Source organism: Malaclemys terrapin, chromosome 1, assembly GCF_027887155.1.
Source record: "Malaclemys terrapin pileata isolate rMalTer1 chromosome 1, rMalTer1.hap1, whole genome shotgun sequence".
NCBI lineage: Eukaryota > Metazoa > Chordata > Testudines > Emydidae > Malaclemys > Malaclemys terrapin.
The window spans coordinates 6,398,329-6,411,904 of record NC_071505.1 but is presented as its reverse complement, the minus strand read 5'-3'; the positions used below and the strand labels follow the sequence as shown (position 1 = coordinate 6,411,904).

General features: G+C 47.6%; 1 protein-coding gene across 2 annotated transcripts in view; it reads left to right on the top strand.

Annotated features, from left to right (window-relative positions):
- Window positions 1–13,576, top strand: part of TASOR2 (transcription activation suppressor family member 2) — an 81,113-nt gene that overhangs the window by 19,669 nt on the left and 47,868 nt on the right. For both annotated transcript variants that reach the window (XM_054015498.1, XM_054015487.1), the window contains exons 3-10: window positions 4,239–4,334; window positions 5,148–5,220; window positions 7,109–7,200; window positions 9,641–9,778; window positions 9,922–10,046; window positions 10,155–10,174; window positions 10,278–10,377; window positions 13,413–13,513. In XM_054015498.1, coding sequence (XP_053871473.1) covers window positions 4,239–4,334; window positions 5,148–5,220; window positions 7,109–7,200; window positions 9,641–9,778; window positions 9,922–10,046; window positions 10,155–10,174; window positions 10,278–10,377; window positions 13,413–13,513 — 745 coding nt within the window. The remainder of the gene's footprint in view (window positions 1–4,238; window positions 4,335–5,147; window positions 5,221–7,108; window positions 7,201–9,640; window positions 9,779–9,921; window positions 10,047–10,154; window positions 10,175–10,277; window positions 10,378–13,412; window positions 13,514–13,576) is intronic.

Sequence of the window (13,576 nt, the reverse complement as noted above, 5' to 3'; positions counted from 1 at the left end):
TGTATTCTTTGAAGACTGCAGATGACTCTTTTTTCTGAGCCCCCAGGAACCAGGGCTTCTGTTGTCATTCACTAAAAATAGAGCTGAAAACTTAGTCAGCACGTCACAGGGCAGGGTTCCCTCACCCTGGATTCCTCTCTGCAAGCAGTGCTCATGTACCCCAGTGGCAAGTTCAACACCAAGTGCTTTATTTACGGTAGACAAGTCCTTGTCCCTCCAACAACATAAAACTTTTACATTCCCTCTAAGCAGGGGGATGGAGGGGAAGGAAGAGACCTCACCTCCCTGAGATCCTGGGCTTCACTGGCTCTTCCTTCCTGTCTACCCCTCCCTGCTCTTTCCTCTTCCTGTCTCTCTTTTAACTGTCCTCAGCTGAGGAGCTGAATCGCCTTGTTAACTGGTTAAACATCCTGTCCTTAGCCAGTTATCTCCTCAACTGGACGCGCATGGGGATGATTGCCAAATCAGGCTTAGGCCGCTCTCATGCTGTCACACTGCATTACAGTGGCACAGCTACGCTGTAGAGTGCAGACGTTTCCTATATCGATGGAAGGGGTTTTCCATTGATGTAGGTAGTCCAAGGCTCTGAGAGGCCTGCTCTACACCTAAATCTTAGGTCAACCTGGCCATATGGCTCAGGGTTGTGAAAAAATATCTGTTTGCCAGAAATGGGACTGAGCGACAGGGGATGGATCACTTGATGATTACCTGTTCTGTTCATTCCCTCTGGGGCACCTGGCATTGGCCACTGTCTGAACACAGGATACTGGGCTAGCTGGAACTTTGGTCTGACCCAGTAGGGCCATTCTTATGGCCTTATGCCCTCTGTGACATAGTTAGATCGACCTAGCCCCCACCGTAGGTGCAGCTAGGTTGCCGGCAGAATTCTTTTGTCAACCTAACAACAGTTTTCTCTTTTAGATGAATATTATTATTTATATTATTGTAGCCTGGGAATCCCAGTCATGGCCTCCTAAACTAGAAATCAGTTCATTTGCTATTTAACAATAATTTAGCAAACATCCACGTTTGTTTTAAAATCAGATCAAACCGTCTTCAATGCTGCAGTCACACTTGGGCGTAAGTACAAAAACGAAAGCGTGCTATTCAGCCTACTGCTTTTCTAACTTGCAATCTCATCTTAAATCTTTTCTCTCCTCCCACAATTTTTAAGGAGATCTAATAAATCAATTCCATGAGAAGAGAAAAGCAATGTGAAAAAATTAGCTCCCTGCCTGATCACTTAGGCTCTGGTACCATTTTCTGTAGCATGGGGCTCAATTTAAAGCATCCTGTGTTGGAGTTATACAAATACTAAATCACTGGAAAAAAGGAAGAGCCTGAAATAGGGCTTTGGAGCGGAGCCTGGAGTGCAGAGCAGCTCCGGAGCAGTGGAGCTGCAGGTTTTTGTCTGGAGCTGGAGCGGAGCCGGAGCACAGCTCCAAAGCCCTGGCACTGAAATAAATTTGTTTTAAAAGAATAATATATGAAGATCAAATCTATATAATCAAACTATAAACACCCATAATTGCATTTGGCCAGTAGAAAGAATCATAGAATATCAGGGTTGGAAGGGACCTCAGGAGGTCATTTAGTCCAACCCCCTGCTCAAAGCAGGACCAATCCCCAGACAGATTTTTGCCCCAGAGCCCTAAATGGCCCCCTCAAGGATTGAACTCACAAGGCCAATGCTCAAATCACTGAGCTATCCTTCCCCCGATGCAATGCTGAACAAGTCCCTTTGTACACCTGGACCAGGGTTCTCACAAGCCTTGACAAACACACTCCTGTGCTTTCTACTGGGGAGTCAAACCATGCTTTCAAACGAAGTGTTGGCTCAGATGCCAGTGAAGAAATCCTTCCAGATGTGAACAGATGCAGCACCGTTTTCCTTGTTCTCTAATGGTAGGAGAGTCCTGTCGACTGGGCACCAGCATTTAACTATCCTGTCACCTAAACCTTCTCCGAGAATAAACAGATGAGACAGTGGTAAAAATAACTGTTCCTTGCCTCCTGCTACTGATACCACCAATGGTAATGCACCGCTAGGAGATTTTGAGAAAATCGCTAGAGTAGGCACAGCCACGCTTGTCTAGGGTGACCAGATGCCAAAGATGAAATATCGGGACGCCGGGTGGCGGAGCAAAAAAAAAAGAAAGCCGCTCGGCTGCTCCTCTGCCCTAAAAGCCAGCCTCCCTCCTGGCACAGGCTTGTCCCTCCTCCGCACGGAAAGCTGGTGCAGGAGGCAAAGTCCCGGGGGTTGGGGCCGGGAAGGCCGCAGGAGCAGGGGGCAGCGAGAACGCACCCGGGGCTGGGAGTGTGTGTGGGACTGCCGAGCCGAGCTGCTTCCTTCTTCCCTCGCCGCCTCCGCTCCACTCACGGGCGGGAGGTTTCAGGTTACAGCGCCCGCACCCCGGACCCCCCACAGCCGCCGCGCCAAGAGAAAGGCGCGGACTCGGAGCAACTGCCCAACCCTCTTCTCTCCATCCCTCCTCCGCTGGCCTCCAGGCGCTGTTGCTGCATCGCACCACCTTCTTAATCTTCATGGCGGCCGCGCCACACATGCTGGAGTCCGGCCTCCCTCCAGTGCTTGCGCCGCCGCCATACAGCTGATCGGCGTGCAAGCCGCATGCGTGGGGAAGAGGCGGGGCCAGGGCAGGGATTTGGGGAGTTATCCGATGGGGGAAGAAAGGGGCGGAGTCGGGGTGGGGGGGCGCGTGAGCCGGAGCAGAGGGCAAAAATTGCTTCTTTGTCCAGTGTCCCGACCAAACATCGGTCGGGACGCGGGACAAACAAGTAAATATCGGGACAGTCCCAATAAAATCGGGACGTCTGGTCACCCTACACTTGTCTGTTAAAACCACTCTCTCATAGTTTCACCCTTTAAAAGTGCTGTCAGTCTGGAACATCAGGGGGACTTCAACAATCCCCTGGATTTCCCTTCAAACCCTGCGCATACTTTGAGCGCTAAGAAGTGGGGTAGATCAGCTGATCTGCTGCATGATTCGTCCGTGATTACATGTCCAGATAGCGAGTCGTGAAAGAAATTTTAATACTGGATACAAAACCTTCACACCATTTCTGTAAAGGGGCAAGACTGAAGAATTCTTTGTTTTGGTTTGCTTAGACCTGGGAAATGTTTTAGTTTAAGCAGGTCAGTTTGAATTCTGTCCGTTTTAAATATGTTTTATGTCCTAGAGAGGGAGTATGTTTAGAGCAGGGGACCGGAAGCCAAGATTCCTAGGCTATACAGTATTCCAACTGCCCCATGCCTCAGTTTCCCCTTCTGTGAAACGGATATAGCATATGCCTACATCACATGGAAGTTGCGAGGGTAAAAAATGGACTGCTGCAATTCTTTTAATAATAATAAAAAAGGCCTCAAGCAATTAACAGACTATGATGAAGAGATGAACAAATAATACAAATACACTGCTGCTGGGTCTTGCCCACATGCTCAGGGTCTAACTGATCATCGTGTTTGGGGTCGGGAAGGAATTTTCTCCTGGGTCAGATTGGCAGAAACCCAGAGGGCTGTTTACCTTCCTCTGCAGCATGGGGCTCGAGTCACTTGCAGGTTTAAAATGGTGGATTCTCTGTAACTTGAAGTCTTTAAATCATGATTTGATGACTTCCATAACTCAGCCAGAGGTTATGGGTCTATTACAGGAATGGGTGGGCAAAGTTCTGTGGCCTTCCGTGTACAGGGGCAGGAGGTCAGACTAGATGATCATGATGGTCCCTTCTGGCCTTAAAGTCTTTGAGTCTATAAATACTTGTGTTGAAAGGCTTTTTAGGCATTCCATGATCTGTTTCCCCTGCACCAGCAGTTGTGCATCTTACTAGCATCTAAACAATGCAGGTAGATGTTTCCTTGCATTGCTTTGGGTGTTAGTGATGTCACTGATATTTGTAGGGAAATCACAGACCCTGAACTTGGGTCTTGCTACATAAATAAAGGAGGAACTAATTATTAACTACCATATTTTGATTTATAAAATATAATTGTTAATACATATTAAGTATGTATACTTTCAAGACTGTAAGACCTTAAATGCTTTTTTTTTTAATTAAAGAAAAAAGCATTTTAGTTACCTTTAGTTAATGTTTGTAAAGCACTTTAAGATCTTTAAATGAAATGTGCTATATAAATGCATAATATTCCCTGTGTCACAATATTAATATGAGTCTAGTACTTGGAATATATAAAAGAAGCAGCCTTTTTGTGTCTTCTGCAGTACAAAACTTTTAGCCAAGAAAAGGAAGCGAGTGGCTATACCAAGGAGGAACTTGACGAGACCTATGCATTTCTTCTGTTTGATAGTGAAAGAGAGGTAACGTGGAAAAGTTGTTCAGCATAACATATTGAGATGCTGCATCTTTGAGTACTTTCATTTTCAAAGAGGCTCCTCCCCAAGGAAGTCCATCAGAATTATTCTTAAATGGTTTAGTTTCTCTTTGTAATCTGCACTGCCTCTTCATTGTGATCATTGCTGTATAAATAACCCAGAGGAGAATTTATCTGATAAAAAGGATTTGACAGTGACTCCTGATTTTTTTTTTAAAACTCTGTTGTTGTTATTGTTTGAGTGCTGACAGACTGTGCAAACAGAGGGAAAGGCATTTTCTCTCCCCCAGTGAATTTACAGTCTAGTTTAGACATGAGCAAAACAGCTCAGATACATTTAGAATGAAAAAGAACCTCAGTGACAGAAAACAGGAGTTTACAAGCATCCTTTTGAAGAAACTCTGTAGGTTGTGGAAGTAAAGTGCTAGAAGATTAAGAAAGTGCAAGACGTCAGCCATCTGTCTGCCAAGACTTTTCTGAGGGGGTGGAATTTTCCAAAAACTTCCAAAGCATTGTGTGTTGCATGAATATAAAATGTTCATTAAATGTCATAGCCAGACCTGATAAGTGGCTCTCAGCATTTAGGGCCCTCTTTCCCCTGACTTCAATGAACATTGGATCTGTCCGTAATTATATTCAGATCATAAGTGTCTTGTGGATGTGAAAATAATTAACTTTTTTGCAATACTTAAATACATTTATTACCTGAAAGTATGTTTGCTAAGTGTTGTAATAGTGACATGATAGCTAAACATCTTATCTTTAAAATAAATAAATGAGGCTATAACTTATTTTGAAGGCAAAAGCGGTGTGTCAGAGTGGACTTCGTATAAACACCAGATCCCTTACCACGCTAGGTGATCCAGCGAAAGGTAAGATTTAAGTACAGAGGGGGAAAATATCTGACTTGTTATAATGAACTGCAAGCAGTTTCTTGAAAAGAAACATACAAATGAACTTTTATGACATTTTGTTCACTATGAAGTAAAATAGTACAAGCAAATCTAGATTATTAGGGTCACTGATATTTGTAACTTGTTTTACACACCCAACTGTATAGTTGATCAAATGCATAATTCAGAGGCTTACATCAATTTTACATTTTCAAGTTCAAACAAACAAACAAACAAAAACACGCTGAAAAAAGCAACATAGACTAACAGACGTATTAGAGCATAAGCTTTCGTGGGTGAATACCCACTTGGTCAGTCGCATGTGGTGGAAATTTCCAGAGGCAGGTATAAATATGCAGGCCAGAATCAGTCTGGAGATCTGATACTTGACACCCTGAGAAGTTGACTTAAAATTTTAAAATAAGGTGACATATTTGTTAGCATTATATCTTTTGTTTTAAACTACTTTTATTATTAGTATCAGGGAGGTGAAATAGATTTTTGGTTCCACCGAAAGTGATATTATTGTAACTACATCTCCTTGCTCAGGAATCGTACATTCTGGAATCAGTGGAATCAAACGGGCGTAAAACTGAAGTAGTGTGGCAGTGAATCACACACACATTTCTGAGAATTTAGACATGCATTTTTGTTTTTTTGCGGGAAGGGGGCTACATGAAAGCAATGCTAAAGTAGAAAGTGTCTGAAGTATTTTAATTTCTTAGTGTTTTTTCTCCTGCTTGACCTAATATTTTTGAACATAGCTCCTTCTATTGAAAGTAATTCAAGATATGTTGTGGTTTCATTTTTTTCTGATGTTTTGTACGCTAGCAGCTGCCAAGAAATTGTTGCCTATATGAACTGAAACACATAATCTCACTCCCTTCCCTTGCCACCCTTTTGTATATGGAAATCAAGGGATAAATGCAGCCAATGAACTGGAAGATATCATTTTTGACTGTTGCTGGTAGCTATCTGTGTTTTTGGTTGTAAGCACTGTTGGATTTTCCCCACAGAGAAAGGGGGTAGGAGGTGCTGACTTTCACATAAAGCTCCCTTGTATCATGAAATACTTTAGAGTTATTTCATCTGGAAGTTGAGGGGCATGTAGAGGTTACAGAGAAGGCGTAGGAAGGTGTGGTTGTAATCTGGTCTGAACCACAGACTGTCCCGCTTTAGTTAACCCAGGTGAAAGCTGAATACAAACAAGCCCTCAGAAAACACCACATATTACATCTGGTCTGAGCTCTCCTACTTATGTAAATTCCAAATTGATAACCCCAGCATCTATTAACCCTCTCAACGCTAGGCCAACATACGCAGCTCTTTCTGACCTTTCATCAGGTTTAATCCATAGAGCGTCCTGATCCTACAAATGCGTACTGTAAGTACTCCTACTAAGTCAATAGGACTACTCACAGGAGTAGGCCCTAAATTTGGTAGTGCATGAGGTGCATTGTAACCAGTCATATCTAAAATAAATCCATAGCCCTTAGTTTTAACTTTGAAATGTATTTAAACACTTCTGACTTGGAAAATCTTATAACATACACATCTTCTGTGAGGCTTGAGGGTCTTGGGAGGGGTGCGAAGTAATCGTGCGGTCTTAATGGTATGCTTGGGTATCATACAAACAATATAATGCAGAGCCCACAATCTACAATAGCAAACACTGAGCCGTCAGAGTTTCAGGCCTTTAAGGGACACTTTCAGGTAGCTTAGGCTCAAAATTAAGGTTTTACTCAAAAAACAAATCATACAGTATAATACTAAAATGTTTTTCATCGGGATTTTCTTATTTAGTCATTATTTATAATCCAGAATTCCAAAAAGAATATTAAATATATTTTTATTTTATTTTTTAAAGGGGCTTATGTTTCCAAGTACTCAGACTGCCTTCATCCAAGGCCCTGGTATCATGGAAAATCTGGCTGTATTGTAATTTTTAAACTAATTAAGGTAAAACTCAAATCTTTTTTTTTTCCCCACAGACTAGTTAATGAAAGTTCCCATACAGCAGCAGGCAAGACAAAAATGTTAATATTGGTGTGTTGTCTTAATATTGATATGATATAAAATCAATACTATATTGATATCTTTTTTTGGAATCCAGGTATTTAGTACATATTGATTAGGGGCACGGTGCACCATGAAAGTATGGTCAAAGGCCTACTTTCTCGAAAGGCGAGATCAAAAAGCGCCTTGATATTACTCCAGAAGCATGGATATCACTGAGGGTTTCATCTGAGAAAGGCTTTCAGTATTTGTTCCACGATGCATTATTTACTACTAGGGTTGCCAACTTTCTGTTGGAACAAAAGTGAACGCCCTAGCCCCGCCCTTCCCGGAGGCTCTGCCCCGCCCCTTCCCTGAGGACCCGCCCCCCCAGTCACTACATTCCCCCTCCCTCGGTGGCTCACTCTCCCCCACCCTCACTCACTTTCACTGGGCTGGGGTTGGGGTGCGGGAGGGGGTGAGGGCTCTGGGCTGGGGGTGCGGGCTCAGGGGTTGGCCCAGGGACGAGGTGTTTGGGGTGCAAGAGGGGGTTCCGGGTTTGGGAAGGAGCTCAGGGCTGGAGGTGCGGGCTTTGGGGTGGGGCCGGGGATGAGGGGTTTGGGGTGCAGGGGGGGCTCAGGGCTGAGGCAGGGAGTTGGGGCTCGGGGTTGGGGTGCAGGCTTACCTTGGGCGGCTCCCTCTCAGCGGTGCAGCGGGACTAAGGCAGGCTGCCTGCCTGTCCGGGGCACCACGCTGTGCCCCGGAAGTGGCCAGCAGGTCCGGCTCCTAGGCAGGGGGTGGGGGGCAGGAGTCTCCGTGGCGCGTGCTGTTCTCGCCCGCAAGCACCGCGCCCCCCCAACTCCCAAGTGCGGAGCTGGTGTATGGGGCGGGGGCAGCACGCGGAGCCCCGTAGCCCCCCTGCCTAGGAGTTGGATCTGGTGGCTGCTTCTGGGGCGCAGCGCAGTGCCCCAGGACAGGTAGGGACTAGCCTCTTGCCTCCCCTCTCTGTGGTTCTCCAGGTGGTGCTTGGCTCTGCAGCACCGCCGACTGGACTTTTAATGGCCCGGTCAGCGGTGCCGACCGGAGCCACCAGGGTCCCTTTTCGACCGGGTGCTCTGGTCGAAAACCAGTCACCTAGTCACCCTATTTACTACGCTGTTAGACTTAAATGACAAACTCAGCTTTTGGGTGCAAAGATGGGGCTTCCATGGAAGCTGATTGGAGCGGCACACATACTCCTATCCAAAGGCAGAATTACATCACTTCCAGATGTTAAGCATCTGGCGTGACACTGATCCCTCCGGCAGCCGTGTCACCATAGGTGCCAACTTTTCCCGGCACCAGTGGGTGCTCGCGCCCCCCGCCCCAGGCCTTGCCCCAACTCCACCGCTGCCCCGCCCCCATTCCAACCTCTTCCCCCAAAGTCCCTGCCCTAACTCTGCCCCCTCCCTGCCCCTATTGGACTTCTCCCCAAATCCCTGCCTCGGCCCCGCCTCTTCCCCCGCGCACTGTGTTCCCCCTCCCTCCCAGCGCTTGCCGTGCGAAACAGCTGTTTCGTGGTGCAAGTGCTGGGAGCTAGGGGGAAAAGGTGGGCACGAGGCACGCTCAGGAGAAGAGGCTGAGGCAGAGGTGAGCTGGGCGGGGGGGCGGGGAGCTGCCGGTGGGTGCAGAGCACCCAGCAATTTTTCCCCATGGGCGCTCCAGCCCCAGAGCACCCACGTGTCACGCAAGCTTGCAGCCCTGTTACAGTGTCACATATCTGGCTGTGCCTGCGGCACAGCACTTTGAAGTTTGTCTTCCTGGCCACTGGGCACTGCTGTGGTGCTGGATTTCAGGCATCCTCTCTTGCCTCCCCTCTCTGTGGTTCTCCAGGTGGTGCTTGGCCAGCATTCTCTGAGCCCTCCTGGCAGCAGGGAGGTGGTGGTGGCAGCGGTGGGGCATTGGTGGCAGAGCAGTGGTGGGGGGGGTATGGAAATAGGAGAGTAGAGTGGGAAAGGCAGCTCCAAGTTCCTTGCCACTCCCAAGGCTCCCAGCAATCCACCCACGCTTTGAGCCAGACTCTCTAATCCCAGCCCCCCTCCACCCCACACAGCCCCAGACTGCCTCCAGTCCCCTGTTTCTGGTTCTTCGCCCCTGCACTCACCGCAAGGAGTGTGCGGTGGAGGACATAGGCTCACTGTCTCCCCACCATCTGCTTGCCTTGCTCAGCAGGACCCCGATGTGGAGATCGATTTGTTGGTCTCCCTCTTTCAGGGAGTTGTGGAGGATGTGCATGCAACACCTTTTATAGAGAGCTTTGAGATTCTGGGAAGGATGGCAAAGTTATCTTCAAATTCGCGGGTGGTTTGCTTCTGTTTAAAGCATTTTTACCAGCGTTATTTTTTGGCAAATGTGTTTGTCACAGGGAAAGGTCAAGTTCATGCCAGAGAATTACACGGCGAATTACACCAATCCGACTCCTGGCTATGACTGCCACATCTCTGTGAATATAAACAATATTTCCTTGGAGACTAGTCATTTTCGGGCCTTCGAATTGAGTCAGGTACAGTGGCTGGCAACGAAGAAACGGCTTGAAGAAATATTTCTGAACTTAATGTGAGATGGGGGTGGGATGAAGGACGGCATTAAGGCACTGCTGAATGAAGTCATTCTCTTTCATCTCTTTTTCCTTTGTTTTCTTTCCAGTATTACGTATATGAATTTTCCAGTGACAGTGTTGTTGAACGCCCGAGACAGATCTGTCCCTATGTAATAATAGCCTTTCAGTACACGGAACCTAAAATAATGTCAACATTAAATCATAAAAGAATGTAAGCGACTTTACATTATTGTACAACATTCAGTCACGTGCCACTTTTCCTTGGCCATTTTTAAGTATTCTTCTTTTCTCCCTCCCTCCCCTGCCCTTTTTTCTCTAGAATTGAGCTTGAAAATAAAGGTAAGAGAACCTCTTGTTGGTTTGAAAAGTTGTATTTAACTGTAGCTTTATTTGCATTGTTTTCATTTTCACATGACAATTCTTTTTCTAATTTCATTTTTAGTATATTATTGCCCATGGAGAGGGCAGCTTTCTATCCAGGGGCACCTATTGTGTGATATAGCCCTCAGGTCCCCGTATAGTGCTGTGATTCCAGCACAACTGTAAGTATAAGTATATTTTCCCTTTTTTTTAATGCTTGGGGAGCCGCAGAGTGAAATGGAAAAAACCCCACAATTTGAGGCTTTATTGACACTGATGCTGGGAATCACAGATGTATCCTTTGGCACCTTAGCTAGAAAGGCAGTTTCCAGCAGATGTAAAAGCTAAAGGCTCAGTCATAAACTCAGCTTTCCCCCCTGCTTAGGGGGGTAAGGAGCCCCTCTTACTCCCTTACATTGGCTTAGGATGACCAGACATCCTGATATTATCAGGACTATCCCAATATTAGGGGCTTTGTCTTATATAGGCAACTATAAACCCCCACCCCAAAAAACTGTCCTGATTTTTCACACTTGCTATCGGGTCACCCTACATGGGCTCCCCTTAGAACATAAGAACGGCCGTACTGGGTCAGACCAAAGGTCCATCTAGTATCCAGTATCCTGTCTGCCGACAGTGACCAATGCCAGGTGCCCCAGAGGGAGTGAACCTAACAGGGAATGATCAGGAGTCTCTTTGTCCCTTATCACCTGAACTTTCGCAGGGGGCGTGTTAGGGGAGAGCAGCCACTAGCGTTTCTGAGCTGCCGCTCCTCCGACTTCCCTCCCATGCACTAGGGTGACCAGACGTCCCGATTTTATCGGGACTGTCCCGATATTTGCTTCTTTATCCCGTGTCCCGACCAATGTTTGGTCGGGACACGGGACAAAAAAGAAATTTTGCCCTCCCGGACGGACTCTCGCCCCTCCCCCTGGCTCCGTCCCCTCCTTCCCCCATTGGCTCCCTCCCCAAATTCCTGCCCTGGCCCCGCCTCTTCCCCAACCACGCAGCATTCCTCCTCCCTCCCAGGCTTGCAGCATGGCGGCGCAAGCCTGGAGAGAGGGGGTGGCGGCGGTGCCTGGAGCTGGTGAGTCAGCTCCGGCACCCAGGCACCAGGCGGGCAAAGGGGGGCTGGCAAGGGAGGGAGATGGGGGGGCTCAGCTGCACCAGTGGGCTCCTGCCCAGCCCCCGGGCCGCTGCACACTGGGGCCGGGAGCGCAGCCTGGAGGCTGCTCCAGCCCTGCAGCCCGCGGGGCAGCGCGGTGGGTCCGGGCGGGGGCAGCGTGGAGCGAGCAGGGGCCAGGTGGGCGGCGCGGGGGCGTGGGCCGAATCCCCACTGCTGCCGGGGAGCCCCGCGCCTCTCCCTCCCGCTTGCGGCTGCAGCTCCTTCCCGGCGGGACGCGCCCCCCAGCCCGCCCCGGGCACATGCGGCGCGCATCCAGCGGCTCCCTCCCAGCGGGAGGGAGACTAGGAGCGGGGGACGCGCGCCGCATGTGGCCAGGGCGGCGGGAGGTGCGTCCCGCCGGGAAGGGGCTGCAGCCATGAGCGGGAAGGAGAGGCGCGGGGCTCCCTGGCAGCAGCGGGGATTTGGCCCGCGCTGCCCACCCAGCCCCTGCCCACTCCGCGCTGCCCCCGCCCAGACCCACTGCGTGCCGCATATGCCCGTGGCGGGCCGGGGGGCGGGAGGCTCCACGGGGAGGGCAGCGCGTGCGGCCGGGGCCTGCTAATGCCCCCGACCCCTTTTAAACTCCCTTTTTTTTTTGGTCCCCCCCCCCTTTTTTTTTTTGCTCCCCCCCCCATCCCGATATTTTATACTGCTGATCTGGTCACCCTACCATGCACAGAGGTAGCAGTGGCTGCTCTTGCCCCCCTCTACCCTCCCTCCCTCTTCCTTCCTCTCCCTTCCCCAGGCTCTGCTGCCCCGCCCCCCTCCCCCCCCCCGCCAGATGAGCTGGCACAGCGAGGAAAATGAGCTGCATCAGGGAAAGGGCATATTTTGCTTGTGCTACATGAGGTGTCTAGTTTTGAGTATTGAGCCCAATACATTATTCCTGGTTTTTCCTTTTCTTTTTCCTATGGCAAATAGACTTTGTTGTTATACTAATAAAGTCAAACTGCTGAATTGTAGCTTGGGGAAATGGTGAATAAGATATTAAAGTAAGTGTTTAAAATATTTAATCAGAATTAGATAACAGTGAAGAATTTAACAAGTTAGAGGGTTTGTAGTCTGTTTGGTGCTAGGGATTAGCTAGTCACTCATTTTCTTCTGATCATACTTTCCTCCCAGTTTTGCTGTGGTTTTTATGAATTTCGTGGGGAGTGTGTGTTGGCCTCTAAGCTAAAAATATATTTTTAAAAAGTTTTAAAGTGGGAGAGAACAGAATAAATTGTCTTCTGCTTTACGTAGGTTCTTATCCAGTATCCAGACAGGAAGGATACTGGCTATAACTCTTCAGGTCAAAAGCTGTTTTTTCCAACATATGCCCTATGACTTGCAGTAACATGCCACTGTTTAAGGTCCCTTTGGGTCAGTAGAGACCACTTGATGCTGGTCCAGGCCAAAGTCTGGTACAGAACACACAATGCCAGCTTTCTGTTCCTGCAGTAGGCACCCATGTGGCTTTGTATACTAACCGTTTATACCTCACGAGGGACATGCTTTTATTTTTGAGACATCTGATTGGACACTTCACTATTAGGTGACATCACCTGTATCCAGGATTGTTAATTCTTTCTGATGTCTGCTTTGGTCTTTGGAGACTATTACTCATTTGGCATCATTGTCAAGCTAGTCAAAGAAGCCATAAATTGGTATTATTTTTAAAAAGTAATTTTTGGGAAGACTATTCTGTTTTGTCAACTGAAACTAATTAATTCCGTTAGGTCCACTTCAGTATTTTTTCTCTGGGAGCCAGTAATCAATAGGAGAGAGACAAGTGGGTGATGTAATATCTTTTTATTGGACCAGCTTCTGTTGGTGAAAGAGAGAAGTTGGTCCAATAAAAGACACTATCTCATCCACCTTGTCTCTCTCAGATCCTGGGACCAATACAGCTACCACACTGCAAACAATAAGCCATATGTCAGAGCTCGGTTCAGTGGAATGAGCAGTTGTCCACTTTTCAGTTTTACAATGGTATAATAACCTCAAATGAGGAATCTAAGTTAGAACTATACATATATTTCATCTTGACCACTTTTGCTCTTCTTTTGATAGGCCAGCCAAACTGGAAATGAAATATATCATAGGCGTGTCTGATTTGAAAAAAAAGCTACCGGAAGCTGCATTTGGAAAAAGTAATTACACAAAAAACGAAGGTACGTGTACAATCACTCACAGTATGAATGAGTAATTATTTCATAGTTTTTCATATGTGGCTT